This window comes from Notothenia rossii (genome assembly GCF_949606895.1).
Source record: "Notothenia rossii genome assembly, chromosome: 8".
Lineage (NCBI taxonomy): Eukaryota > Metazoa > Chordata > Actinopteri > Perciformes > Nototheniidae > Notothenia > Notothenia rossii.
The window spans coordinates 45,198,192-45,226,181 of NC_136906.1; the positions used below are offsets into that span (position 1 = coordinate 45,198,192).

Below are 27,990 nucleotides of genomic sequence, written 5' to 3' on the forward strand. Positions count from 1 at the left end.
CAGCAAGCAGCCTGCTGTAGTCTCTCCCGGTTTTGCGAGATCCTGGGCTAGCTCGCCAATTGTTAAATATGTTCTTTATTCTCGCGTCCAGGAGAGAAGCTTTAAAATGAGACTAAATGGAGTCTCTGAAAAGATTCAAATGGGATACTTTAATTAAAAAAGGCGCGGTAGTGTTACAGACAGAATATTGTTCCGTCAGACAAACAGCTGTGATCTGGTTCTCCTGAGCAAGAAGACAGCGGATCTCTCCCCCGGCGCTGCTATATATATCCTCTGCTGGCTCCTCCCCGCCAGCCGGCTCACCTCGTCTCCAATGTCCGTTATTGCATTTAAACAGAGGATAGGTTCTTTTCACATTCAATATATGCTTAACACGCCGTTTCTCCTCATATTCTCTTTCATCACTTTTCATTTAACACATTCTAAACGCTGTAATCAATACTCTAAACAATACTTCTCGGCTCGTTTGGTTGCCGGTCATTCCGGATGTTGTCACATGCTACTCTCGTCTGTAAACAATAATGTATTCAAATAAACTGTACTTTCATTTAATATTCAACATGGTAGTATCTCGACATCTATCGTTGTAGTGTTAAATCAGTAGGTTCCGGTTTTCACCACACCAAGTCATTTCGCTCCTCAATTCACCTCTTTAGGAAATCGTATATTAGCCACATGCTACATGCTAACCGGAGATGTAGGATTTTCAGAATAAAAGCTAGTTAAGCTTTTAAGCTTGTGCACAAGAATTTCTGGTTTTTCAGTATAAAAGAGCGTTTAAACTGACGGTATGTTTAAGCTACATTATACCATCAAAACATTGATTTTAATTTCTAACAAAGTGGAGGCAAAAGTGACTGCACCCAAAACAATAAACCTGCTAGCTAACTAGCCTAAACTCAGTAACAGAATGTGGGCAACACGTTCTTCTCCACAGCCGCGCGACCTCTGAGCCAGACGTCACTTCCTCCTTTTCTATCCTATGGGTACAGCCGTACAGCCACTCCCCCTGAACCCTGTTTCCCTGCCAACCCCCCACTACTAAACACCTCACACACACACTACTGAAAATTAAGCCTCACACACACACTACTGAAATACTTTCACATTCACTACTGAACACCTCACACACACACACTACTGAAAATGAACCTCACAAACACGCAACTGAAAACATTTTACTGAAAGGTTCTTAGTAGGGAATGTGTTTCACCTGTGTGTGTGAGAGGGGGATTCTTGCTGTAACGGAAGTCATTGTAATGAAACGGAACTAACACAGAACAATGCTGCAGTGATACAGTGGCGATAATGCTCGTCTGGTTGCAAGTTAAAGAAGATGAAGAAGAACGAAACAGAAGGTTCAACTCAGCATGGATTTATAGAGATACGGCACCGCAGCCGTAGGCTGGACCCCGGGCCGAGCGGTCCACAAACTGAGACGGTCTGGTCTATGGAGGTGTTCTTGTTTACATCACCTGGCGCAGCTCGTGAGGTGGCCTAGCAACCCGCTAGCAACATGCACAGCTGCAATAAGCTAACTAAGCCGAAATTGAGCCAGAACCTTTCCTTTTTTTGTTTTACCATTTATTGAAGTGATTGATATTTCAGGCTGAGAGGACAATGGCCTGTTAAATATGGTTGATTAAGCTGTGTACTTCTAGCCGACAGTTATGTTAGCATTAGTTAGTTAACAGTAAGTAAATATAAGACTAACCTATGTACTCCAGCTAGCCGGCTAACCTACATGACTAACCTGTTGCTCCCGGTCTGCACGTTTTACGTTGCTTAAGGTAAGTGAACATGAAACTATTCAGCAAAACTTTCTATAATAATCTAAGATATTGAATTTTGGGATATTACTTGCATAAAAATCTATAAATGCCTTCAGGTTTCTAAAATACACAACATGTGGTCAATGCAACAGTGGATCCAGCAAAGTTTCACATTTTTGCATGATTTTAGTTATTGATTTGTTGCTGTTACTTAATTATACTTGTAATAAATTGAAGTCAAGCTTAGTTAGATGAAATGGTATCTAGTTAGTGCTCTTACCTGCGTGCCTCCTCCACAACCAGACTGTATTAAAACTCTTAATCACCAGTTATATCTACTTTAAACAATTAAAAAGTCAAAATCAACTACATTTATTGATATACCAATCTTTATTTTTTCGGGCCTCTTCTTCTTCTAAATTAAACTTTCCGACGTGAGATATTGAAATACAGTAATAGTTTTGTCTATTTAAAAAAGAATGAGCCACCCAACAGTTAACTTCATATTTCTTATTGTCTAAAGCATTTATTACACACGTTTTCCCCTCTCATATTCACATTGTGGATCAATTGAGACAGCGTGGTGTCCAGAGAGCTGCAGAGACTTTGGGAGAAACCTCAGTGTGAAGGATGGTCTGTGGGTTTGGCTGGAGAGGACTGGAGAGGCAGTTGGAGCGGTCTTTCTCTGGGAGGAGGACCAGGCCTGATGGAGGAAGACCAGGCCTGATGAAGAAACCCCCTAACTGCATCTGTGAGCCCATACTTGGCACAGCGGTCACAAACAAATGATGGTCCTGTTTGACTTTGTGTTCACAATAGTAGTTGCTTAGTGAATGTCCTGTATTGGTCTTTAATCTGATATCAGCTTTTCATTTTCTTCTTGCCCCTCTGAGAAAACGGTGAGGCAGTTGTGTCCTTCAGGTATGTCCTTTCCTAACAGAAATTACACGAAACATCAAACATATGACATTATTGCAGAGCAAGTGTGTTATTTATGAAAGAGGTTTGTTTATTTAGCGGCTGTAGAAATAATGTTTTTAGTTTTTTTTATGTGTTTTTTAAATTCATCACTTTGTACTACAAAGATAATCAGATTATGAATAAACAGTCTGCACTTAATCAACATTAAAATTAGTGTTAATTTCGTCAGCTATTTTTTTATTTAGTTTTAGTCTTAGTCCTGTGTTAAATTTCCTTTTTAGTCATATTTAGTCACCTTCATCCTGTTTTTATTTAGTCTTATTTTAGTCAACTAAAATAGTTACTATTTTAAAATAGTAACTATTTTAGTCAAGATTTAGTCGACTAAAAGTCTGAGAATTTTTGTCATATTTTAGTCAAAGAAACTCATTATTTTAGTCTACTTTTTGTCAATGAAAACTGTTGAGTCTTTTTTAGTCATCAGATTATATAGAACATTTCAGTCAAACTAGTCTAGCCAAAACCAACAATTTGTCATTTTAGTATATAAATAAATAAGATTATATCTTGTCCTTATTTGATGAAAAACACAGGTTGAATGATTAAGAATGCAGCTTTGCAGAGAGTATCTGGTCAGGTTTGTGGTGTTTTTACCACCTGTGTTCTGGCCACATTGCTTCCCTTCCCAGGGTATATGCAGAAATCCTGGGGTCAAATTTAATCCCTTTTAAGACCTTTTTTAAGACCCTTTCCATACATTTTAAGACCTCATCGCAACTTTGAGTTCTAACCGGTTACATTGGCGACACACTTTACCTCACATTGACTATATTGATTGTAAGATAGCACAACTAAACAGTGCAGACAGACCACTGAAGCCTTCTCTGCACATGAACTTCAACCTCTCTGTGAAGGTCAGGTTTAATGCAGTATAATGCTTTGTTGCTTCTGTACTCTGTGCTCTTTCATTCCAGTAAAACTCCTCAGAAAACATTAGAAACCAGTATTTGAACAATAAACAAAACAATTGACAAAACTTTGAACTATGAAATATATTAAACTTTGGTGAGCTTTAGCGGGGTAATGCCATATTGGGGCTCCCTCACAAATACCCAGGGGTTAAATTGGGCTGGGGCTGTCCGGGGCTAAGCCCTGGCACATAGGACGATGCTCTGACGTCATCACCCTCACACATTTGTCATATGTTTACAAAAAATGATATATGTTAAGACTTTTCTCGTTCTTAATATAGACTATATTAGGGTCAATATGTGTTTACTTTACTTTAAAATAGCAGATCTCTGTGACCGGATATAGTTTGGCTTAGACCCCGCCCCCGGCCCCCTTGAGGACGCATACGGTAAAACGCATACGCAAACGCAAAAAAGTCTTCCGTTCACACGCATTCAATTCATTAACGTGTCCGTTCACACTAGACCGCTGCAAACGCTGTAGTACATATGCCAGGCCTGTAAGTGGCGCTGCTGCCGCCACAAAATACACCAAAAGCAGCGAAGAAGACCCCGGAGCATGGTTGCCATGGTTGCCCTTCTGTTTATTCTCCGCGGTGGACGGCGTGTTCTCCTGCTGTATATCTCTCAGGTAGTCCATGATGAAAAACACCCACCTCTCCGCCTCTTCCAAGGAACGAGGGGACCGTGCGGCAGAGTTTCCATTAAAAAAAAAATCCGCCGGTCAACATGTCCGTTAAAGTTGAAATCTTCCGTACAAAATTCGAAAAGTGCCGATCAGAGGTCTTCTTTGTTAATTATTGAGCTTTAAAACAAATTGATAACGACTCTGTTCTCTGTATAATAATTTGTAATAAACGGTGCCTGTCTCTCTTTTCATCCCCCTCTTCTGACAGCCCAGCAGCAGCAGGAGACGTGGGGAGAGGGAGGCGGGCTATTTCATCGTTATCAGAAAATGATCATATAGGGCAGGGGTCGGCAACCTTTTTGATATGAAGTGCCATTTAAAAAAAACTATGTTATCAGCGTGCCAACAATTGGGGAAGCAGTGTGTGGACCTGTCAGCGCAACTTACATGATGCCGAATTTAACAAACACATTTAAATAATTGGTTTAAACGGCATAATAATAAGGACGATCGTCCGTTCTGTGATTCTCCAGAGCACTAGGGATGTGCATCTCCATCACTGAGGCCGATGCGATGCGCATCTCGATACGTTACCACGATACGATACATTAACGATACCTTTGAAACACCAGGCGATGCGATACGATACGATTCACCCCTGTTGCGATACAGTTCGACACGATTTGATTCAACATTATGCGATTCGGGGCGATACGATGCGATTCAACACGATGCAAAAATAATGATACTTCAATATGGTACGACAGAGGATTTTTGTTTTATTCCTTATATGCAGCAAATCATACATTAACAAAAAAGTGCTTTACATATTTGGTACTGCACATCCCATCATGCCGTTTATTTTTTTACCTTTAAAAGCTCTCCAGAGTACAATTGTATAACACCTCACAGTTAAACAATGTAAGGATGCATTGCTCATGATTAACAATGTGCAAATAACAGCTACCATAGAGCAATGCCCATACAGCTGCCAGCCTGATGTGCTTAACACTCAGAGGCTAACACACCAGTGAGCAGAACGCATTGGTTTCTATCTGAACAATAAAGACAACAAATAACCTTTCACAAACAGGTATTTCATAACTGCTTACAGTAAGGAAGACATTTAAATTATTATTGGCCGTCACAGGCTACTGTAAGCTAAACACCTCTCTCTGACAGAACACCTCACTGAGTGATTTAACTCATATGTCTCACTTTCAGGTTTCTCTTTTCAGCCGCAGACCCCATGTCGCCTCTTTATGTGCGTCGCTAAGTTCCTCGTACTACTTGTGTACTTTAAAGCGGCTCGGCATCGTTAACAATTTGCGAGTGATTTTTCAAGTTGACCGTCTGTAGTAATAGTGCCGCGCACATATACCATCAGGACGTTACTGATGGGGTGCGGCTGCGGAGTGATACTGTGTGTATGCAAGTCCGCATCTAGGACGGATCTATGTATCATGGCTGTAGACCTGTTAAGTAATAAAGATACCTCATACAAAGGTCTACGGATACCTTATTACTCTCCATGACCTGCGGTCAACTATATAGCATAAATGACTATTACACCGTCTTTCTTGAACAATCCGAAGTGTTGCCAAACGTTTGATTTGTAGGTATTTTTCGCTGCGCTGTGTTTCTCTTTCTCCTCAACTTCCGTGTGTGTTGATAACTGAGACTCTCGTTCTCCGTAGTGGCGAAGCAAATATCAAAGATCGTCTCTGCTGAACGTTGACAAGATAAGGGGATTTTATATGAATGAATCGGTTTTTTACCGATGCAAAGACGCTACCCAATCGATGCATCGCGAGTTCAACCCAAACTGTAGCCGATGTGCACTCTTTCAACCGGTGCACTCGCATCTTGAACGTTTATGCCGGTGCACCGATGCGAATCGGTGAATCTTAACATCTCTACAGAGCACACATGTTATGATATTAGAGAGAGAGAGAGAGAGAGAGAGAGAGAGAGAGAGAGAGGTGTGGCTTGTGCATGTGTGTGTGTTGATGGCAGAGCGAGAGTGAGGGAACGTGTGTATGTTTCTGGAAATGAAACGAGGCAACAGAAAAACTGAGGTCTGTGATGTATTTTGTGAAACAGAAGAACAACTAAATAAATGCAACGGCATCCCAAGAAGAGCTCGCCACTCTCCAGTCATTTAAGCTAAAGTGGGTTATTGAACCTGAAGCTTGTTGCTTCTGCCCTCCTCGACTACGGTCTGGGAGCCGACAGGAAAGTTCAACACACAGATGGCCAGTCCGCCCCTTTGTAGCATATTATTTCGATGAGAGATGAGCAGGTCGCCACTGGGCTTTCAACTAAAAAAAAAAACTGCGGCATTTGTACAGCTCCTTATGGGTAGTGCAATTAGTGAAGTGCTTTCCTCCGTGGTGAAACGAAACCACGGAGGAAAGTGGCAGAAAGTCACCTGGAGATAAAGAGAGCGGGGCTGCGTTGCGTGCATGGCTTCCTTCTGCAGGTAAAGGGGAGACGTGCTCTGGCGGTGGTCTCGTTCAGGATCCGAAAATACAATTTAAATATGTTGCACTTATTCCACTTATTCCTAGTGTGCCACTGGTTACGGTGCCAGGGGTTGCCGACCCCTGATATAGGGCTTACACACGGAGCCGTTGGACCCCCAGAGCGTTGCGTATATGGCGGTCTACCCACCTTGGGACCCCCCCACCACAGAGCGGAGCAAGGCAACGAAACTTAAAATAAGAAGCTGCATTTTACGGCGCGCTATGCATGGGGCCGCCTTGAGGGGGTTTCCCGACATGTCGTTTCAGTAAATTAAAGGGTGTTTCATGTTGTCGTTGCTGTGGGACTTCTTAATACCTTGGAAAATGCCGTTTAATACTTTTTAATAGCCTTAATTTTCGCTAAATTGATTTATCAACTTTTAATACTTTTTAAGACCCCGCGGACACCCTGCCTTCGGATGAAACAATGCATTCACTTTTTTTTCTACGCCTCATTGTAGCGAAAATAGGCCCATATATCACAGTTTCTTTCCATAGCCGTGGGAACATGTTTCAAATGGGGGGTGCTGTGGGGATGACACCAGGGCCGGTTTTGACCAATTTGCTGCCCTAGGCAAGATTTTAGGTGGCAATGAAAAACCTCTACAAAAGACTAATACACTACAAAAAGAGAAACGTATTGATATGGTGGACAGCTTATATAAAAAGGCTTCAAATGTATTTAGTATTGCATGAACATGTTGAATTGGGGGGTGGACTTCAGATCCTCTAAGGGGGTCCGGGGGTGTCCCCCCGGGAAGATTTTTTTAACATTTTAAAGTAAAATACTTCAATCTGGTGCACTTTGAGCGCCCAATTACTAGAGACTGATCTAGGGGATACAACTCTAAACACCCATGTGAAAAAGATCGGTTTATATGTGAACTTAACCAATAACCTACCATAGCCAATAACAAATAAATGTAGGCTAACTTGTTTTATTTTTGTGGTTCATTTATATCTTATTTTACCAGTTAACATTTATTTATGCATATTTTTAAATCTCTCCAGTTTTAAACAATATTTTTGGTTTACTGTCCTATAGTATACATTGGAATGATTTCAAACCTGTTTTTATTTATCCTAATAATTATAAAGGTGTCCCTTTGAAGTATTTGCTTACATAAATTGTGATCAAAACGTTTGAGACCCACTGAGATAACTTAGACTAAAGTGAACTATCTAAACCCTCAGAGTCCTTTACCTCACTGAGCCTCTCAGTCTGACAGGACAGAACTCTCTCTCCACATTATTGTAGAAACAGCTTCTTATATCCGTTAGCGCAGCAGAAGCTAACAACAATCCCCGCCGGTACATCTTGTGGAAGTGCAGATCCTCTGTCCTCCACCAGGGGGTGCTGCAGCACCCTCAGCACCCCTACTTCCCACGGCCCTGTTTCTTTCTCCCAAGCAGTGGTGGCTTTAGACTTTTTCGTTGTCAGTCATTTTGACGGACAGGATTGTAACATTTCCGTCATAATCCATTATTCCCCGTCGAGTGCACAATTTATCACTCACTCGCGCTGACGGGGGGGTATTCGGTTAGCGCGAGTGCGACCACTGCTCCCAAGCCCTGTTGTTGCCATTTTATTTTTTATTTTAAATAAGGTTAGTTAGACCATGAGTTAGACCTGAGTCTTCCTGACAGTTCACATTGTGCCGCTGCCCGTTGTAATTCAAATGTACCGCCGCGCGCAGCACAGAGACACACACCTGCTGCCCTGCCGCAGCACCGGAAATAGAACTGCTGGGAGAAAAACTGACTATCAGAAATGTAACGTTATCTTTGATAATATTTCGTCTCCTCATTTTTCGTCAACGAAAGTAAAGTGAGATTTTGGTATAGTTTTTATTTAGTAAACTACATTTTCATCTCGTCACTTTTTGTCAACGATATTGCATGATGATTTCGTTGCAGTTATTGTTCACTGCCGTCGGTGCCGTCTCGTCATCGTCTCGTTTTCGTCATGGAAAAAAAGGTCGTTGACGAACATATTTCGTCATAGTTTTAGTCAACGAAATTAACACTAATTAAAATATCTTATTATTAAATAATATTCAACTCGGTTATCTCACTGCAAGAACCACTTTTACCACGTCTTTTACGGACAATATGTAGAGACAAATGGTAGTAATTCTCACAATGTAAAATAATAATTGCCTTAAATACATCGAAATGTGAAAGCTGATTATAGTTGTTTCTCAATTCTTTGTACAGTATGAAAGGAATCTTTGTACCTTTGAGTCCATGCTGAAGTTCACTGATGTTAGGAATAGGTCTGTCTCTCGTGGTCAGCATCCTCTGGTTTGTCTGCATCACTGCATCACCTGGACACTTTAAACCAGGGGTCACCAACCTTTTTGTCACCAAGGGCTACTTCAAGGGTACTGAGTAATACGAAGGGCTACTTGTTTGATACAAACTTCCTGAATAACATAATTGCACGGTTCACCTTTAATGATAATATTATTATTAATAATAATCAGAATACATATTAATTTACTGTATGTGAAGGACTGTCTGATCACATGTTAATGTTAATTATTCCTCACAATAATTATTAACAATGATTTACCATTGCTATAGCAACCCCATTGTTTTGTTATGAAAATGTATCTATATTTATACACATTCTTGCGAGATCTATCAGGGGTCGTTGTAATGCTGCGTTCACACCGGACGCGACTTCGCTCTAATCGCTCGAGTTTCACCGCTGCCGCCAGCTGTGTTTACTCGCATCTTTCAAACAAGACGCGCTGGCTCGGGAGCTACAACCAGTAGTCGAGTTGAGGGGGGATGGGGGGGATGGCATCCCCCTTAGGTATTAAAATGGTCAAAACCATCCCCCTTATGAAACGGCCATCCCCCCTTCCCATCCCCTGTTATTTGATCAATTAATGTGGAAATATTGCCAATGTTTAATTTTCAACATTCTACATTTTATATGTGCACGTCACGTGCCCCTCGTCCACATTATTTTAGCCGCTAAAATACTGTTGACGAGGGGCTCGTGCACATATCACGATCACGAAATTGATGTTAAGTCAGTCAGCGTCAACGATAGCAGCGCAGCCTGTGCAAGCATCATGGCCAGTAAGCGACAAGGACAGCTTGACCTGAGGGACTACTTCGGCTTTAAGAGGACAAAAAGTACCACTGAAGGTAAGTCAAGAATACTTTTGATATGTCACCAAATGTGTAATCTCTGGACAGAGGCGATAACAACAGAGTTATAGTTTGGGAGCTTACGTTTTTTTTCTTGTTAACTAGCCTAACGCCAGGCAGCTAGTACTAGCTGCTATAGTAACCAACGTCAGGTTAGACCTTTCTTATATTCACAAAGTTAATGTCAGATTTGATTTCTTTTTCACATGGAATATCTCGCAGGGTTTCCCACAGCTCTTTACTGCTTAGGCGACCGCATAAGCAACACACTTAACTAGACTAGACATGTTCAGTCGGGGGAAAAAATTAAATGTAATTTAGGATGAGGCAGAGCAAGCTAGTGTACAAGCAGAGACGACAGGGGCAGAAGAACACAGAGAAGAACAGGTGTCGTTGACGGTTCCTGAAACAGCCGGTGAAGTTCAGTTAAGGATGGTAGATAGTCCAAGTTTGGGATTCTTCAGTATGAAAACTGGTTCCGAAAGAACCCATTTGAATTAAGGTTCCTGGAGGATCTTTAGGCTGATTTTGTGTATCAATTCGATGATCATGTATCCACTAGTGATTTAAGCACTTTGTTTGATAAGCTTTCCATTCATTTTAGTGAGATCATATAATATAAATTAAGTGTGAAAATTGCACCTTTAGTCAATGTGAGCGACCAAAATGTATTACTTAAAAAGCTTTAAATGTGATGCATGCCTCCGAATCGTGTGATAGCGGCTTCTGGTGGTTGAATGTCATCGCTCTTATTTTATATGAAAAAAAAACACAACTTGACAGTAGGCCTACTTCACTGTCTGCTCATTCTAACAAAACCATAATGCCGTTGTTTTCTTCATATAGAGGATAATCATGGCGAGGAAGCAGGAAGGAGAGCAGAGGAGACTAGAGCTGGAGAAGGAACAGGTTTGATATTTCTAAATAGACACTTTTCTTTTTCGAAGAGGGGGAAATGTAGCTAATCCTACCAAGGGGGGGTTTTAACAGATTTTATGTTTTTGTGGTAGAAAAAAGAAGAGAGGAGGAGGCAGAAGCCTAGAGCTGCAGAAGGAACAGGTTTGATAATTCTAAATAGACACTTTTCTTTTTCGAAGAGGGGAAATGTATCTTACCAAGTGGGGTTTTAACATAGATTTTATGTTTTTGTGGTAGAAAAAAGAAGAGAGGAGGAGGCAGAAGCAGAGGAGCCTAGAGCTGCAGGAACAGGTTTGATCATTCTAAATAGACACTTTTCTTTTTCGAAGAGGGGAAATGTATCTTACCAAGTGGGGTTTTAACATAGATTTTATGTTTTTGTGGTATAAAAAAGAAGAGAGGAGGAGGCAGAAGCAGGGCGAGATAGTGTCGATGATTCTGACCAAAATAACCAGGGAGATAATGAGCAAGATATCCCTGAATGCTGGACATCTACCAAGTTCAGGGAGAAAAAAAAGTATTATCCATGGCTAATATGTCAAAGCAAAAAACTTGGCTGCCTAACCTGCCAGAAAATGAAAGTGGTTGGGCCAAGTACAGGTGGGAGCAGCCAGTTGCATATTGCTGAGGAGTGGTCCAACGTTAAGGTTACAGCCTATGGTACAAACCGAGCAGCACAGCTGCAGTCTCTTCGTAAGAAAATACACAAGCATAAAATGTCAGACTATCACCAAGCAGCTGAGAAAACCATGGAAAAAGCAAAAGAAAAGACATTGGAAACATTGACTTCTGAAATGCAAAGGGATCACTTCTTAACTACTGATAGGGTATTTCGTACAGTTTACAAGATTGTGAAATCTGGAAGGCCTTTCACAGATCTACCGTCCGATATTGATCTGCAAGTCTTGAATGGACTAGACATGGGAAGAACTTTACATTCAGACTATTCCTGTGCAACAATCAGCCAACACATAGCAAATGAAATGCGAAAGAGAGTAGTTGGAAAGGTCCTTCAAAGTGGAACAAAACTTTCTGTTATGATAGATGAAGCTACAACTGACAGTAAAAAATCAGTATTGATCATTTATATTAGAGCGAGCTTAGGGATGAGTGAAGAGCCCCTAACATTCTTCTTGGATCTAGTTGAGCTTTCTGCTACCAATGCAGGTGAAATCTATCAAGCTCTAATGAAAAATCTGTCACATCATGGCTTCTCTGAAGCTATTCTGAGTGAACGCTTTGTTTGCTTTGCATCAGATGGAGCTTCTGTAATGCTTTGAGGTAAAGCAGGTGTTGCAACCAAAATCGTAGAAAAGTTTCCAAACGTAATGGTGTGGCACTGCATGAACCACCGTCTTGAGCTGAGTGTTGGAGATGCTGTTGAAGAAACTGTAGGGATGAATGACTTCCAGTTTTTCTTTGACAAAGTGTACAGTCTCTATCATGCATCGGCCAAAAACCGCCGTGAGCTCACTGAATGTTGTGAGGAACTTGCTTTACAGTGTCTGAACATAGGGAGAATTCTCAGCACTAGATGGGTGGCATCCAGTTACAGGACCATTAAAGCTGTATGGCAGCAGTACCCTGCAATCCACAAGCACTTTTCCAATGCCTCAGTTGATCCTAAAAGAAGTTCAACAGAGAAATGCATGTTCAGTGGTTTAATAGATCGCCTTTCTAATGTCACCTTTGTGCACAATCTTGGAATCATGTATGATGCTTTAGAAGAGTTGTCTGAATTCTCTCTCTCTCTTCAAGACAGAAACATGACGCTCCCCAAGGCTGTAGCAATACTCAGTCGGCAGGTCCGTGTGTTGAAGTCCATGGCAGAGCAGCCTGGACCAGCGGCAGAAGTGGCTCAGACTGCAATCGGTTTGAAGCTATTCAAAGGGGTGCCACTAACAAATAATTTAAGACACAGCAGAGAAATAAACCACCAACATTTTTTTCATGCTTTGGCTGCTAAAATTGAGACAAGAATGGGATCACTGCCTGGAAAACAGAGAAGCAAAGAAGAGTACCAGAGCTTTCTTGACAATGTCAAAGTGCTGCAGCCATCAAACTGGCCAGATGTGTGTGGTGTTCGTTATGCCGAAAAGGAAATACAGGAACTCTGCTCCTTTTTCAAGCTTGATGATGGCAGACAAATTCAGAGAGGAATGAGGGAATATGTTGATATGGTGAAACTCAAAACTGTTGATGAAATGACACCACAAGCACCAGAAGAGCTAAAACCCCTCCTTCAAGCAGTGAACACACTGGTCATCTCCACAGCTGAGTGTGAGCGTGGGTTCAGTCAGATGAACATTTTAACCACAACTAGAAGCACGCTAGAGGTAAAAAGTATGTCAGCCTTGCTTTTCATCAAGTGTGTTGGCCCTCCACTACAAATGTTCAAACCAGAAGTTTATGTCAAGTCTTGGCTTCAAAGTCATAGCTTGGCTAATGATCTGAGAGCAAGAGCCCGGAAAGTTGTCATTAAAAAACATGATTATGAAACTCTTTGGAAGATCCTATGAGATACTACAGTATAGGGGAGAATTGGGTTGGTAGCCATTGAATAAAACTGTTTATTTGTATTTGTATATCATATTATATGTATTATTTTCAGATTTTGTAAATAGTATATTTGTTTAATCCATGTTCTTGCACTTGAATTAAAATGGACTTGACTATAGAGGATTCATGTTCAATGTTTTGTGAGGTTTTGTTTCAACATTTAATGGATGAATTCCCAGTAGATTTATAGGTATTGTGAGTGTGAAGTTGAAGTTGAAGTTGCACTTGCACCCGGTGGGAAAATGTGTCCTCTGCATTTACCCTAACTATGTAGGAGCAGTGGTAGCCATGGGACCAACTCTAATTCTGAGGTGCCTTGGTCAAGATCAATGACAGGAGTATCTGACACGTAATATATCCATAGCATGCAAGTTGTTTTACAGTAATAGAATATAATAATTATCTTTGTGCTTAAACACTAATCAAAAGGGTACAACGTTGGTCTCCCACCAAATGCGCTGTCATCAGATCAAATTAAGGGCCCTTAAGGCAGTCAGCACCAATCAACTACCCTGAATTGCAGGTTATTTTTTGTTTTTAATCTCCGGGGGGGGGGGCATGCAGATCCACCATCCCCCCTGGCTTTTTTTTTACAACTTGACCACTGGCTACAACTACAACAAAATGAACACATTTTACCGTGATTAAATTGTAATACACGTTTCTAAATGATGCCGAAGTAACCGGTTAGTAAAAACCATGAATTAATGCTTGACAAGACTGCAGACAAGACGGCAGGCGAAAAACCTTTTTAAAATGCTTGTTTTCTGAATGGAGATTGGGTCGACCAGGCTAAGCTAACGTTGTATATGCTCATTCCACACTCATAACAACGGCCTACAGACATAAATAAACCAGCGACTGTATTCGCCATGACACAGACAGTCTGTGGTTTGTACTTGTTTAACTTTTGTCCAGTTTCTGAAAAGATATGAGGAGCTGTGATCTCTGTTTGCTAACTGCTAACAGCTAACTGCTGCTGTTTCTGGTTGAACGTCAGTGGCAGGCTGAGATCCTCTTCTTCTTCTTCTTCTCTTGCTTTTGGCGGATTGCAAACAACTTAAAAGGTGCATACCGCCACCTACTGTACATGACTATGCATCATCACATCATTCCAACTCATTAACCTATGTTCTAATAAAAATAAAAATAAAAATAAATTAATAAAACCATTAAATAAATAAAACAAAACAAAACAAATCTATATTCTTTCCCGACCTAATGTTAAATTCTTTTTCCTACCCCAGTTTCACTCAAAAATTTAAAAAGTGCCTTTCTGGTAGCTTTTACTCCCTCTCCTTTTGTTCCCAAAACACCAACCAAACTCCACTCCCTCTCTGCCTCTAAGACTTTAGCCTTTAATTGTTCTCTTTCCGCTTTATAGATGTCACAATTTAACAATATATGTTCTACATCTTCTTTTACTGCACAGTTCCCACACTTGTTACTGTCACTTTTCCCCATGATATACAGCGTACTATTCAAAGCCGTGTGATTTATTCGGAGTCTAGCCATCATGATTTCCTCCCTTCTGTTTCTTTCTTTATGAATATTAATTGTAATTGTATTTTGTACTTTGTGATAGTCCTTGCCATTCTGGTCTTTCTCCCACCTTTTCTGCCAGATCTCCATCCCTTTCTTCTTAATGACTGCTTTTCCTTCTCCTTTACCAAGTTGAACTGGTAATGTTATTTGCTTTTGTAGTGCACTTTTTGCTAATCTATCAGCACACTCGTTCCCTTTCACCCCCTCATGTGCAGGCACCCAGCAGAACTGCAGATCTATGCCGCTTCTGTGCAGTCTTAACAGGCTATGATTCAGTTCTATGAGAATGTCTTCTCTAGTAGTTGTTGTTGATTGTATGCTTTGTAATATGGACAATGAATCTGTACATATAACCACCCTATCTGGTCTGACCTCTTCAACCCACTGCAATCCTATTATTACAGCAAGCATTTCTGCTGTATACACTGATAATTGATCAGATGTTCTTTTTAAAATAGATATTTTAAAGTCTGGGATGTATATGCCAACTCCAACACGCTCTTCCTTGTTCTTAGAGCCATCTGTATAAATGTGTAGGTAATTGTAGTACTTTTCGTTCAGATACATACTTGTTTTAATTCCCACTTCATTTATTTGCCACTCTTTTTTCCTTTCTATGATATTCATATCTATGTTAGCTTCTGGGAACAGCCATGGGGGAACACTGCTAAATGGAGTTGCTTTGGCAAACGTGATATTCTCCACTCCATATGCCCTCGTTCTTTCCTTACTCGTCCAGCCAAACCCACGTCCCTGGAATTTTGCATATTCCCAGCAATCCTGTAATATTCTGTTTGAAATATTTTCTTCTCCACTACCTTGTAGTCTGACCCAGTATGACAGAGCAAGTTTCTCTCTTCTGATCTCCAGAGGTGTCTCTCCTGCTTCTATCAGAACTGCATTAATAGGGGATGACTTTATTGCTCCAATACACAGCCGCAATGCTTTATATTGTATTCTGTCAATTTTTAAAAGCGATGTTTTTGCTGCTGCTCCATATACTATACAACCGTAATCTATTGTGGACCTCATAATTGATCTGTAAATGTCTATTAATGCTTGTTTATCTGCGCCCCAGTTGCATCCAGCTACAGCTCGCAATAAATGTAATACTTTTTTGCATTTTGTTTCCACTTGATTAATATGCATTTTCCATGTGTATTTGCTATCAAACCACAGTCCTAGGTATTTGAACTCATTCACCTTTGTCATTGGACGCTCATATAGTGTTAGCTGTTGGCCATCAATCTTGCGTTTGTTTGTAAATACCATGTAGCATGACTTGCTTTCTGACATTTTGAATCCCCAGTTATATGGGCTGAGATCCTCACCACTGCTTTGTTTGTGTGTGTGTGTGTGTGTGTGTGTGTGTGTGTGTGTGTGTGTGTGTGTGTGTGTGTGTGTGTGTGTGTGTGTGTGTGTGTGTGTGTGTGTGTGTGTGTGTGTGTGTGTGTGTGTGTGTGTGTGTGTGTGTGTGTGTGTGTGTGTGTGTGTGTGTGTGTGTGAGTGTGTGTGTGTGTGTGTGTGTGTGTGTGAGTGAGTGAGTGTGTTTGCGGTGTGGTGATGAGGCCCATGATCGTAGCTGCTCATGCTAGCTTGTCTCAGCTAAAGGTGGAACGGAGATTTGGTGCGTGGAGTTCAACTCTGAACCTATCTGAGTTCAATTTCACGCACCAAATCTCCATTTCACTTACATATGTACATACAAAATGTGTGCTTTTAAAATGTTATATTCAATATTGTCATTTTAAAAATAAAAATGTATTCAATAATTTTTTTAGACGGAGCTCCATGGTGACTTGTGCTATTTTTAGAACATGCACGCGGTCGACCAATTTCCCCCCTGCGGGCGACTTGGTGCCCGCGGGCACCGCGTTGGCTACCCCTGCTTTAAACAAACAGAGATATCAAATATAACATATATATATATGTAAAGTAACAATGTGTTGGTCACAGACTTTTTTTACACAAATGTCATGTGATAATATGGAAGCCCATTTCCGCCACTTGAACAAAATAAAATCCCCATGAAAAGGCATAATGATGAGATAAAAAAGTCGAAATAATGAGATAAAAAGTCACAATTATGAGATAAAAAGTCGAATTAATGAGATAAAAAGTCATAATTATGAGATAAAAAGTCGAAATAATGAGATAAAAAGTCATGAGAGATAAGAAGTGCGCATGCGCTGCAGTGGCGCTGTCTTCAAAGGTCCCTTCATCACCTTGCTGCTCTCCACCATGCAAACGGCATCTAGTCCTAAATAAGGTGTAACTACTCTGGTCTTGAAAGAACATTACAGTACGCATCGAACCGATGTCCACAATCACGTTTATTCTCTTCTTTGCACAATCATGAAACACAGTGAAAACGTGTTTGCCTAGTAGACCAGCAATAGAATTACGTTATCACATCGTTGACACTTTTACCGCACCCAAACACAATATAAACATCCGGGGCAAGAGGTCACATGACTTCCGGAAAGACAACTCTTATCATTTTTACAAAATAAAACCACACAACAAGTAAGCCCAGATCAGAGGCATCTCTTCGACGAGAGCAGAGGATGGAGCTCAAGGAAGACCAACAAAGACAATCAGAATGTGCAGAGGCTTTGTTGGATCTACTGCAGACAACCGAGAGCCCAGAACCGACGCAACCCCCGTCTGACAGCCCACAACCAGAGGACACCAGTGGGATATTAAATTACCAACAAGGTAAATTAACCACCAGCATTATTATTAAATATTACAAATGTGATTGTCAGAAAATCAGTGCAAACTTTGAATTAGGTTTAGGTTTAGAAAATAGAGTACTGACTTGAGAATCTGCAATAATTGGAACAGAGAACTTGCATGTGTGTAAAAAGGTTGTCAAAAAGATAACTTCACAACAATTCACATTCATATTTGACTATTTTAAATAACTAATTATACTTGCTACTGCTATATTGTATGCAGATGCAGGATGCCAGACTGATTTAACGATGGAGGACATCAAGAGGATGGAGGATGTTCTGAGACAGAACACAACAGAGCTGGGAGATCTTCGGACAAAGGCACTGGATACAAAGTTCAACCAGGAGTCCTTTGAGAACAACGAAGAGAAGACAAAGTTTTACACCGGGCTCCCCAACTTCTTAGTTTTACTTCAGGTTTTTCAACTGTGCGAGCCCTACATCACCTGTGGCCCTATGTCTGTGCTCTCCAAATTTGAACAGTTCATTTTAGTTTTGCTGATGCTGAGACTAAATCTCTGTCTGAAAGATTTGGCTTTCAGGTTCAACATCTCTCTCTCCACTGCTTCTAGAATTTGGCATAAGTTAATTGACATACTTCATGAGAGTACAGAATTTATAATTGAGTGGCCAGAGCGACATGTACTTCAAGCTACAATGCCAATGGGATTCAGACAGGCATTTGGATGTAGAGTTGCTGTGATTGTTGACTGTTTTGAAGTTTTTATTGAGAGGCCCTCTAATTTACTAGCTAGAGCACAAACATGGTCCAACTACAAGCATCACCATACTGTTACATTTCTGATTGGTGTTGCTCCCCAAGACTATGTCACTTACATATCTTGTGCCTGGGGAGGAAGAGTTAGTGATAAACAGATCACAATACAGAGTGGGCTCCTAAAAAACCTGTTACCTGGAGAAATTGTCCTAGCAGACCGTGGGTTCGATATTGGCGATAGTGTGGGATTTTACTGTGCTTCACTAAAGATGCCTGCATTCACCAGGGGGAAAAGTCAGCTGTCAGCATACCAGGTGGAAGAGACAAGAAAAATAGCTAAAGTGCGTATTCATGTCGAAAGAGTCATAGGATTAGTCAGAAGAAAATATCAGATTCTGCAAAGCAGAGCTGTCAATCAATCAATCAATCAATGTTTATTTATATAGCCCAATATCACAAATGTTACATTTGTCTCAGTGGACTTCACAGTTTGTACAGAATATCAGTATGACAATACGACACCCTCTGTCCTTAGACCCTCACATCGTACAAGGAAAAACTTCCAGAGAAAACCCCACAGTTTAAAGGGAAAAATGGGAGAAACCTCAGGGAGAGCAACAGAGGAGGGATCCCTCTCCCAGGACGGACAGACGTGCAATAGATGCCGTGTGTAAATTGAAAAGATAATACATTTGCAACATAGGTAGTCCAAATGTTTTGAAATGCATGTGTGTATAATAAGAAGATGAATCCACGAGGATATCCATCCAGGACTTATGATCCAGGACCGCAGCCACGACTCAAGATCCAGGACTCGCAATCCATGACACAGGACCGCAGGATCATCCATGACTCCGGATCCCGGCGTATATAGACACCAAAAAGAAAGAAATTTGGGGAAGCTGGGTTAATCGGAACATGAGAGTACACAGGTATAGACAGAGAGAAGGAAGAAGTAAGATGTCCCCCGACAAACTAAGCCTATATCAGCAAAACTAGGGGCTGAATCTAATCAGCCCTAACTATAAGCTTTATCAAAAAGGAAAGTCTTAAGCGCACTCTTAAAAACGGATAGGGTGTCTGCCGTCCGAACACAAACTGGAAGCTGATTCCACAAAAGTGGAGCTTGATAAGAAAAGGCTCTGGCTCCCATTGTACTTTTAGAGACTCTAGGAACAACCAACAACCCTGCATTCTTGGAACGCAATGCCCTAGTAGGACAATAGGGTATAATGAGTTCTTTAAGGTAAGATGGCGCCTGCCCATTAAGGGCTTTGTAGGCGAGAAGAAGAATTTTAAATTCTATCCTGTGTTCTATAGGGAGCCAGTGTAAGGCAGCCAGAACAGGAGTAATGTGGTCCCTTTTCCTAACTCTGGTTAGTACACGAGCTGCAGCATTTTGAATCAGCTGAAGCGACTTGACTGACTTCTTGGTACACCCTGATAATAAGGAGTTACAATAATCCAGCCTTGAAGTAACAAATGCATGGACTAGTTTCTCTGCATCGTTTTGAGGCAAGATATGCCTGATTTTTGCAATGTTACGTAGATGGAAGTAGGCGGTCCTTGAAATTGATTTTATGTGGGCGTTAAAGGATAAATCCTGATCAAATATAACACCAAGATTCCTTACAGTCTCACTGGAGGCCAAATTAATGCCATCCATAGTTAATATATCTTTAGATAATTTGTTTCGTAGATTCTTCGGGCCAAGTACAATAACTTCAGTTTTGGTCGTGTTTAACATCAAAAAATTTAAGGTCATCCACGTTTTTAAGTCCTTGAGGCAGTCTTGAATTTTATTTAGATGATTAATTTCATCAGGCTTGATTGATAAATATAGTTGAGTATCATCCGCATAACAATGAAAGTTTACAGAATGATTCCTTATAATATTGCCTAACGGAAGCATATATAGGGTGAACAAAATAGGTCCAAGCACTGAGCCCTGTGGCACTCCATGGCTAACTTTGGTTTGCATGGAAGATTCATCGTTGACACGTACAAACTGAGAGCGTTCAGATAGATAAGACCTAAACCAGCCTAAAGCAGTTCCCTGTATGCCAACTAAGTGCTCTAGTCTTTGCAATAGGATATCATGGTCGATAGTATCAAATGCAGCACTAAGATCGAGTAAGACAAGAATAGAGACAAGTCCCTTGTCAGAGGCTATTAGAATGTCATTTGTGACTTTAACCAGAGCTGTCTCTGTGCTATGTTGTGTTCTAAAGCCAGACTGAAAATCTTCAAATAAATCATAGTTTCTTAAGTAATCACACAGCTGTTTTGCGACTGCTTTCTCAAGAATTTTTGAGAGGAACGGAAGATTAGAAATAGGTCTATAGTTGGCTAAAACCTCTGGATCGAGGTTGTGCTTTTTAAGAAGCGGTTTTATCACTGCTACTTTGAATGATTTTGGAACATAGCCTGATAATAAAGACATATTCATAATATTTAATAAAGAAGTGCTAATTAATGGAAAAACTTCTTTTAACAGCTTAGTTGGAATCGGGTCTAAGATACACGTTGATGGTTTAGAAGAGAGAATCATTGAATTTAATTGTTCAAGGTTTATGGCTGAAAAGCATTCTAGTTTACTATCTAGTGTAATATTATTAGAACTTACGTTTCCGGGAGCTGTTGATAACACTATACTGGTCAAAGGCAAGAGGTCATTGATTTTGTTTCTAAGAGTAACAATTTTATCGTTAAAAAAGCACATAAAATCATTACTACTGAGTGCTATGGGAATAGAAGGCTCAGTCGAGCTGTGGCTCTCTGTCAGCCTGGCTACAGTGCTGAAAAGAAATCTTGCATTATTCTTATTCTCATCTATTAATGAAGAGTAGTATGCTGCTCTCGCTTTACGCAGTGCTTTCTTATATTCATTGAGAGTAATATGCCAAATTAAACGAGATTCTTCAAGTTTAGTGGAACGCCATATCCTTTCAAGTTGTCTCGACTTTTGCTTTATTTTGCGGGTTTCGGCATTATGCCATGGAGCTAATCTATGTTGTTTTATTTTCTTCTTTTTCAAAGGAGCAACAGAGTCTAATTTTATTCGCAGCGCATCTGTAGCACTATCAACAACATGATCAATTTGGGGTGGTGTACATTTTGTATAAGTTTCCTCCCCTACATGCAGACATGCTATCGAGTTAAGTATTGGTGGAATCTCTTCCTTAAATTTGGCTATAGCACTAACAGATAGGTTTCTGCTGCAGGAGCTTTTGGCTAATGCTTTGTAGTCTAGTAACAGTACTTCAAAAGTTACTAAGAAATGGTCGGATAAAGCAGGATTATGCGGTTCGACTAATAGTTGCTCAATTTCAATACCATAAGTCAGAACAAGGTCAAGAGTGTGATTATAGCAGTGGGTTGGTTTATTTACACTCTGACAGAAACCAACAGAATCTAATATAGAGTTAAATGCAACAGTAAGGCTATTTTTATCATCGTCAACATGAATATTAAAGTCACCTACGATAATTACTTTATCTGTTTTAAGTACCAAAGCTGATAAAAACTCAGAGAATTCTGATAAGAATTCTGAATAAGGACCTGGTGCACGGTACACTGTAACAAATAAGATTGGCTGCAAAGTTTTCCAGGTCGGATGCGTAAGACTGAAAATGAGGCTTTCAAAGGAGGTATAATTTAATTTTTGTTTAGTATTGATAAGTAAACTTGAGTCAAAGATTGCTGCAACTCCACCTCCTCGGCCCGTGCCTCGGGCAATATGAGTATTGATATGGCTGGGTGGAGTGGCCTCATTTATGCTGACATATTCTTCATGTCTCAACCAAGTTTCAGTGAGACAGCATATATCAATATTATAATCTGATATTAAATCATTTACCAGTATTGCTTTAGATGCTAGAGATCTTATGTTTAAGAGACCACATTTAATCTTCCTGTTTTGTTGCACTGTAGTAGTTGTTACATTTACTTTTATTAGGTTATTATGTATGACACCTCTATTAGGTTTTACCTTAAATTGTCCTTGGGCAGACACACACACCGTTAATATTGGGTATTTTATTGGGGTCGGGATTCCTATGGATGACTGCCTAGGAGAGAGCGCAGAGAAGCGTGTAAGACTGCGACTCTGCCTCCTGGTCTCAACTCCAGTTTGTCATGGATTAAGTCCACAGAGCCCTGAAATGTTTGCCGAAATGAGATTTGCACCTTCCAAAGTAGGATGAATGCCGTCTCTCTTAATCAGACCAGGTTTTCCCCACAAGGCTGTCCAATTATTCACGAAGCCCACATTGTTTGCTGGGCACCACCAAGACAACCAGCGCTGAAATGATGACATGCGGCTATACATGTTATCATTGATCAGATTGGGGAGGGGACCAGAGAAGATTACGGTGTCCGACATTGTTTTAGCATAACTACACACCGACGCCACATTAAGTTTGGTGCATTCTGATTGGCGTAAACGAACATCATTACCACCGACGTGAATAACAATCCTACTGTATTTACGTTTATTTTTAGCCAGCAGTTTAAGATGCGCCTCAACGTCGCCCGCTCTGGCCCCCGGAATGCATGTGACTGTGGAGGCATCGGTCTCTAAATTCACGTGTCTCATAATAGAGCTACCAATAACCAGAGTTGGCTTCTCAGCGGGTGTCTCGCTGAGTGGGGAATATCTGTTAGATACGTGAACGGGTTGGTGGGGACCTGCGGGTTTCGCGTTATGCCCCTTCTGAACAGTCACCCATTCTCCCTGCTGCTCGGGAGTTGCCGGGGGACGGCTAAGAGGAGCTACCTTTTGCCGGTCCGCACCGGCTAACATGGGCTTTACTGTAGCTGAGTTATTGTCTAAGATGCGGAGCCGGGCTTCTATGGCTATGATTCCCGCCTCCAACCTAACAACTATACTACATTTAACACATGTATCGGTACCAGTAAAGGAGGTAGGGGAGTAACCAAACATGAGACAGTTAGAGCAGGAAATAGCACCCGAGGGTGGGGAAAGAGCCATGGCTAGCTATCAAGCTAAAGTAGCTACCGTTAGCAAACCCGAAAAGAGTGTAGGCAACTGTGGAGTTACAGTCGCTAAGAGAAGGAGAGTTTGTGAGTGCTTAAGCTGTAGTAACGTGTGATTACAACGTCAGGCAGTTGCCGTGATCAAGAGTTTTAAAACGATCGATTAAGTTAAGATAACAAGCTATCAGCAACAGAACAGGCACACGGGATACCCGGAGATGACAACAACAACCGGAAGTTACAACATGCTTACCGCAATAGTGGTCCGTGTAGCTGTGACCATAGAGCACATGCTAACAAAACCAGGTGAGGCACTAGCATTAATTGACAAGATTGGGGTTATTTGCTGTGCCTTGTCTAATCTGTCAGTGTCTGTCGTCCCATTGGAGTAAAGTCATGTAGCTGTAGTCTTGTAAATAAGAAACCATGTATTATTCAGTATCATTTAATCTTTTCAGTAAACATCTTTTTGTGTTCAAACATCTTGTGTTCAAGTCTTTTCAGTAAACATCTTTTTGTGTGTTGTAAATTGTGTAGCCCTAATCAATATACAACTTTCATCTACATTCAGGCTTAATTCATTCAACAATATTCTAGAGATGACAATTGGTCTGGTGACGCTCCCATGTATGGCCATTGAGGGTTATTGTAAATAAGAAACCATGTATTATTCACTCTTCTTAGTATCATTTAATCTTTTCAGTAAACATATTTTTTACAATAGCAATATATCACACAGCCCTACTTTCTCTAGTGAGTGTGGTCAGTGAATATGAAGGTACTGTAATGCAGGTTAAAGAGCTGCCACTGTGCAAATAATAATGCAACAAGGAGAGAACGACAACTTCCGCTCACAACAAAGTCTTCTGTCACCATGGGGCAGCCAATCAGATCCAAGGAACAGATGAATGGTTCGGAGGTTTTTGGATCTATTCCGGCGATCACAGGCTCGATGTAGTATGGCCCAAACCTGATGCATGACATATTTACTATTTATGCAGGTATTTGTGCCTACTGTAAGCAGCTTAAATGTGGACATGGGTCTATATTAAGTTCAGTGCACTCACCTCTTCTTGTACAACAGGTTGGACACCATGCTCATGAAGGTCTTGGGTTTGATCTGGCGACCCTCCTTCAGCTCGTACAGGTTCAGTCTGAATTTAAGCCTCTGGCATCTACACACAAGGCAAAAACGTCCATCAATCCTCAGATATTTACATTGAATTCAGTCATCACAAATCTAACTTATTTCAAAGCTATGGATAGCAGAATTTCTAATAACGTTTTCTCCCCTATTTATTAGAATGCATAGTAATAATATTCAACTAAAACACTTTTGTTGTTGGTATAAACATTATAGGTGTAGTATTGTACTTGAAACTCCAGGCTTTCTCTAAATGAGAAGTCTTACTTCGTCTAGATCTGAGAGTTGTAGCTTTATAGAGTTGTAAATCAATCCTGTCATCATAGTACCCTGGTGTTCACAACTGTTTAGTCACTTTGAGAGAACAAGGTGGAGGTCTACACACTCACACTGTCTGAACATCAGTGGCCAGTCCTGCCAGCCCAATATACAGCTTATCTCCCATGGGGAAGATCTTCTGTAAGTCTGTGGTGACCATCTGAGCCTGGATGCCAAACCTCCGGTCCGCTGCTATCGCCACACAGCTCTTCCCTCGCATGGCCTCGCATGGCCCCTTCGCATGGCCCCTCCGTTATAGGACATAATAGACTGGATGAAGAAGGAGAAATGTAAGAAGAGTTAAGTTAGTCAGAGCTTAAACCATTGATAGATCAAACAACTGATTAAAGAGACAAATCAAACTATTTAAACATAAAGCTAATTTTTAAGCACATTCATTGAAATAAAAATTAAGTTTAAGTTGAGGCCCTTCTATACAGCATAACATGTAAAGAATATCCTAAGAATATTTATTATTTGCAACATGCAAATAAGATACTGAATAATGTTGTCCTCAAAGTAAATGACTGAAATCTACGTATTTCATTTAAGGACCAAAAACATGACTCAGGGTTATTTCCAACCACCCAAATGTGTAAACATGGAGCATAACGTTCATCTAAAATCATTTCAACGATCAAAAGAAATAAAAGTAAGATAAAAATAAAAAGTGTAGTTGTAGAACATTATTATTGAACCAAAGTCTTTATTATCCCGCGTTATACATGTTTAAATGTAATGATGTATAGTGAAACCTTGTTGCTGGGTTGGTGAAGTTGTTGCAGTTGTCTGCTGTCAGTGGACTCACATTAACAAATTGCTGACTAGCTTAGTAGGTTGAAGCTTTAGCTAACCAAACTAGCAATGTCTAATTAACCAAACGTTAGCTGATGTTGACCCAAACGCAACATCAGCCCTTTAAGTGAACCGGATTTATTGAATCATAATGCCATTAAAGTGAGTTCGGGGAATGATTGTAAAAGTTAAGTTAGCCTACAAGACACAACGTTAGCTCGTGTGCAGCTAGGTAAGCTAAGTATTTAGCATTGCAGCTATGCCCCGGCTACCATCACAATGAAATGTTTTGTATAATTAACTACAACATTGAATATATTGAAACGTTTAGAGTTGTGAGATTGAAGTTACTTGCAACCCCAAACTTAAAATATGTTTTCATTGAATATTTGCTAAGTTTAAGCAGGACGGAGAAGTCTATAAGCTAGCTGGCTACCAACATTAACTTAGCCATCTCTTGTAACTGTTACCCTTAAATACTAGTTACATTTGACCATTTACCTAAAAACACATTGGCATGTGATCTAATGTCTGGTGCTCTTACCATTGTGAGTGTGTTGTGATTTTTTCACGATATCTGCGGCGTGCAGGTTCATTTAATTGTTTGACATAGTCGGTGTCCTCCATGATTCCTGCGTTGATGAATGATTGCGTTTTCACTTCCTGACCTCCACTTGAATTTCGCGCGTCATAGAAGTCACGTTACTGAAACCAAGCTATTGTTCTGCACGGACATTTGAGTGAGCCGGACTTCCTGTTTCCGCCGGTCTTCGCTTCCCGGGCTTGAAGTGTTTACATGTGTTTGCAGATGCTTAATAAAAGTCTAGCTTGTACCTTCGATACCCCGCCTCCGACTCCCGTCTCTCGGCACCACAATGCAATGAATAAGCTTAATTGTCACAGAAGCGCACATAACGTCATATATCTAATATTTAAACAAATCATTTCCTTGTCCCTACAGCATTGGCTACGCTACTTTTCGTCCTTAAATGCAGGCATTAAATTACATGTTCACGTTCTGCTGCCACAATAAGTCGGTTTATCCGGCGTAATGATAATAAAATGCTTAGTAAGTATTGGTAATAATATTAATGAAAAAAACAACGTTTGGGTTCGTTCGTTTAATATGATGAACGTTAACCAGTAAGCTTCAATAATCAACTCCAGCTCAACAAACCATATTGCAATATCTACGTTAACGTTATTTCTGGAACCAACTGGAAATGTGAGATTCATATTTTTCAGATACACAGATCTTATAGTGAGGTTAATCTCATACAGTACTCTGCTCTTCAACACTAATGTGACGCTAGCTGTCTGCATCATCGAGCATAGCTATTTTAAATTAACAATAACAATGCATACAGTTACCTAACTAGCAAACTAACTAATGTACAAGCATGACCTTATTTTACCAACCTCACCGAGAAGCCTTTTGTTCTACAGTATAATCCTTCTTAATGTTTTACACTTCTCTATTATGTTTTAACTTGTATGCTACGGATAGCATCGTTAGCAAAGATGTAGCTTCATCTCGCTTTTTAACTGAATAAAAAGACAAGTAAGAAATAAAGTGCTTGAATTTCACTTACCGAATAAACATTCATGGACGGTCTGTTTGAACCGCAGAGCCATAAGATAAGTGCGATATTTCAATGAAGAATACTCCACCAGGCATCAACACAACAAACACGTCCGAGTAGCAGCCTGGAGCTAATGAAGCTAACGGGGCTAGCAAAGAGACCACTAGCAGAGCAGTTTGGTACTTCCGTTTCATTACAATTACTTCCGTTTTTATTACAATGACTTCCGTTACATTACAATGACTTCCGTTACATCAAGAATCCCCTCACACACACATAGGTGAAACACATGCACATTCCCTACTGAGAACCTTTCAGTAAAATGAATGTGAGAGTATTTCAGTAGTATGTGCGTGAGGTTAATTTATAGTTGCATGTGTGAGGTTTAATTTTCAGTTGTGTATGCGAGGTGTTCACTAGTGAATGTGAAAGTATTTCAATAGTGTGTGTGTGAGGCTAATTTTCAGTTGTGTGTGTGTGAGGTTAATTTTCTGTTGTGTGTGTGTGAGGTTAATTTTCAGTTGTGTGTGTGTGAGGTGTTCAGTATTGAATGTGAGAGTATTTCAGTAGTGTGTGTGTGAGGCCAGATGTTTTCAGTAGTGTGTGTGTGAGGTGTGCAGTAGTGAATGTGAGAGTATTTCAGTAGTGTGTGTGTGAGGCCAGTTGTTTTCAGTAGTGTGTGTGTGAGGTGT

The 27,990-nt window shown here is 40.5% G+C and overlaps 1 protein-coding gene and 1 long non-coding RNA gene across 4 annotated transcripts; one reads left to right on the forward strand and one right to left on the reverse strand.

Moving 5' to 3' along the window:
• Positions 1-2,143: 2,143 nt before the first annotated feature.
• Positions 2,144-27,527, reverse strand: LOC307016807 (proteasome subunit beta type-3-like). 3 transcript variants are annotated; one of them, XM_079646136.1, is made up of 5 exons: positions 27,308-27,521; positions 24,992-25,190; positions 24,526-24,633; positions 24,314-24,428; positions 2,144-2,705 (listed from the first exon to the last, which is right to left on the reverse strand). In XM_079646136.1, the coding sequence occupies exons 2-5, from the start codon at positions 25,138-25,140 to the stop codon at positions 2,634-2,636; spliced, it is 444 nt and encodes a 147-aa protein (XP_079502262.1). In that variant the 5' UTR covers positions 25,141-25,190; positions 27,308-27,521; the 3' UTR covers positions 2,144-2,633. The 3 variants fall into 3 exon arrangements, with proteins under 3 accessions (XP_079502262.1, XP_079502263.1, XP_079502261.1); XM_079646135.1 differs by lacking the exon at positions 2,144-2,705 and adding an exon at positions 17,320-18,092 and having other exon boundaries at positions 27,308-27,527; XM_079646137.1 differs by lacking the exon at positions 24,314-24,428 and having other exon boundaries at positions 27,308-27,518.
• LOC307016812 lies at positions 9,057-10,891 on the forward strand. Its single transcript, XR_013801911.1, has 2 exons — positions 9,057-9,979; positions 10,829-10,891. It is a non-coding gene; the product is annotated as an uncharacterized lncRNA (long non-coding RNA).
• Positions 27,528-27,990: the final 463 nt, after the last annotated feature.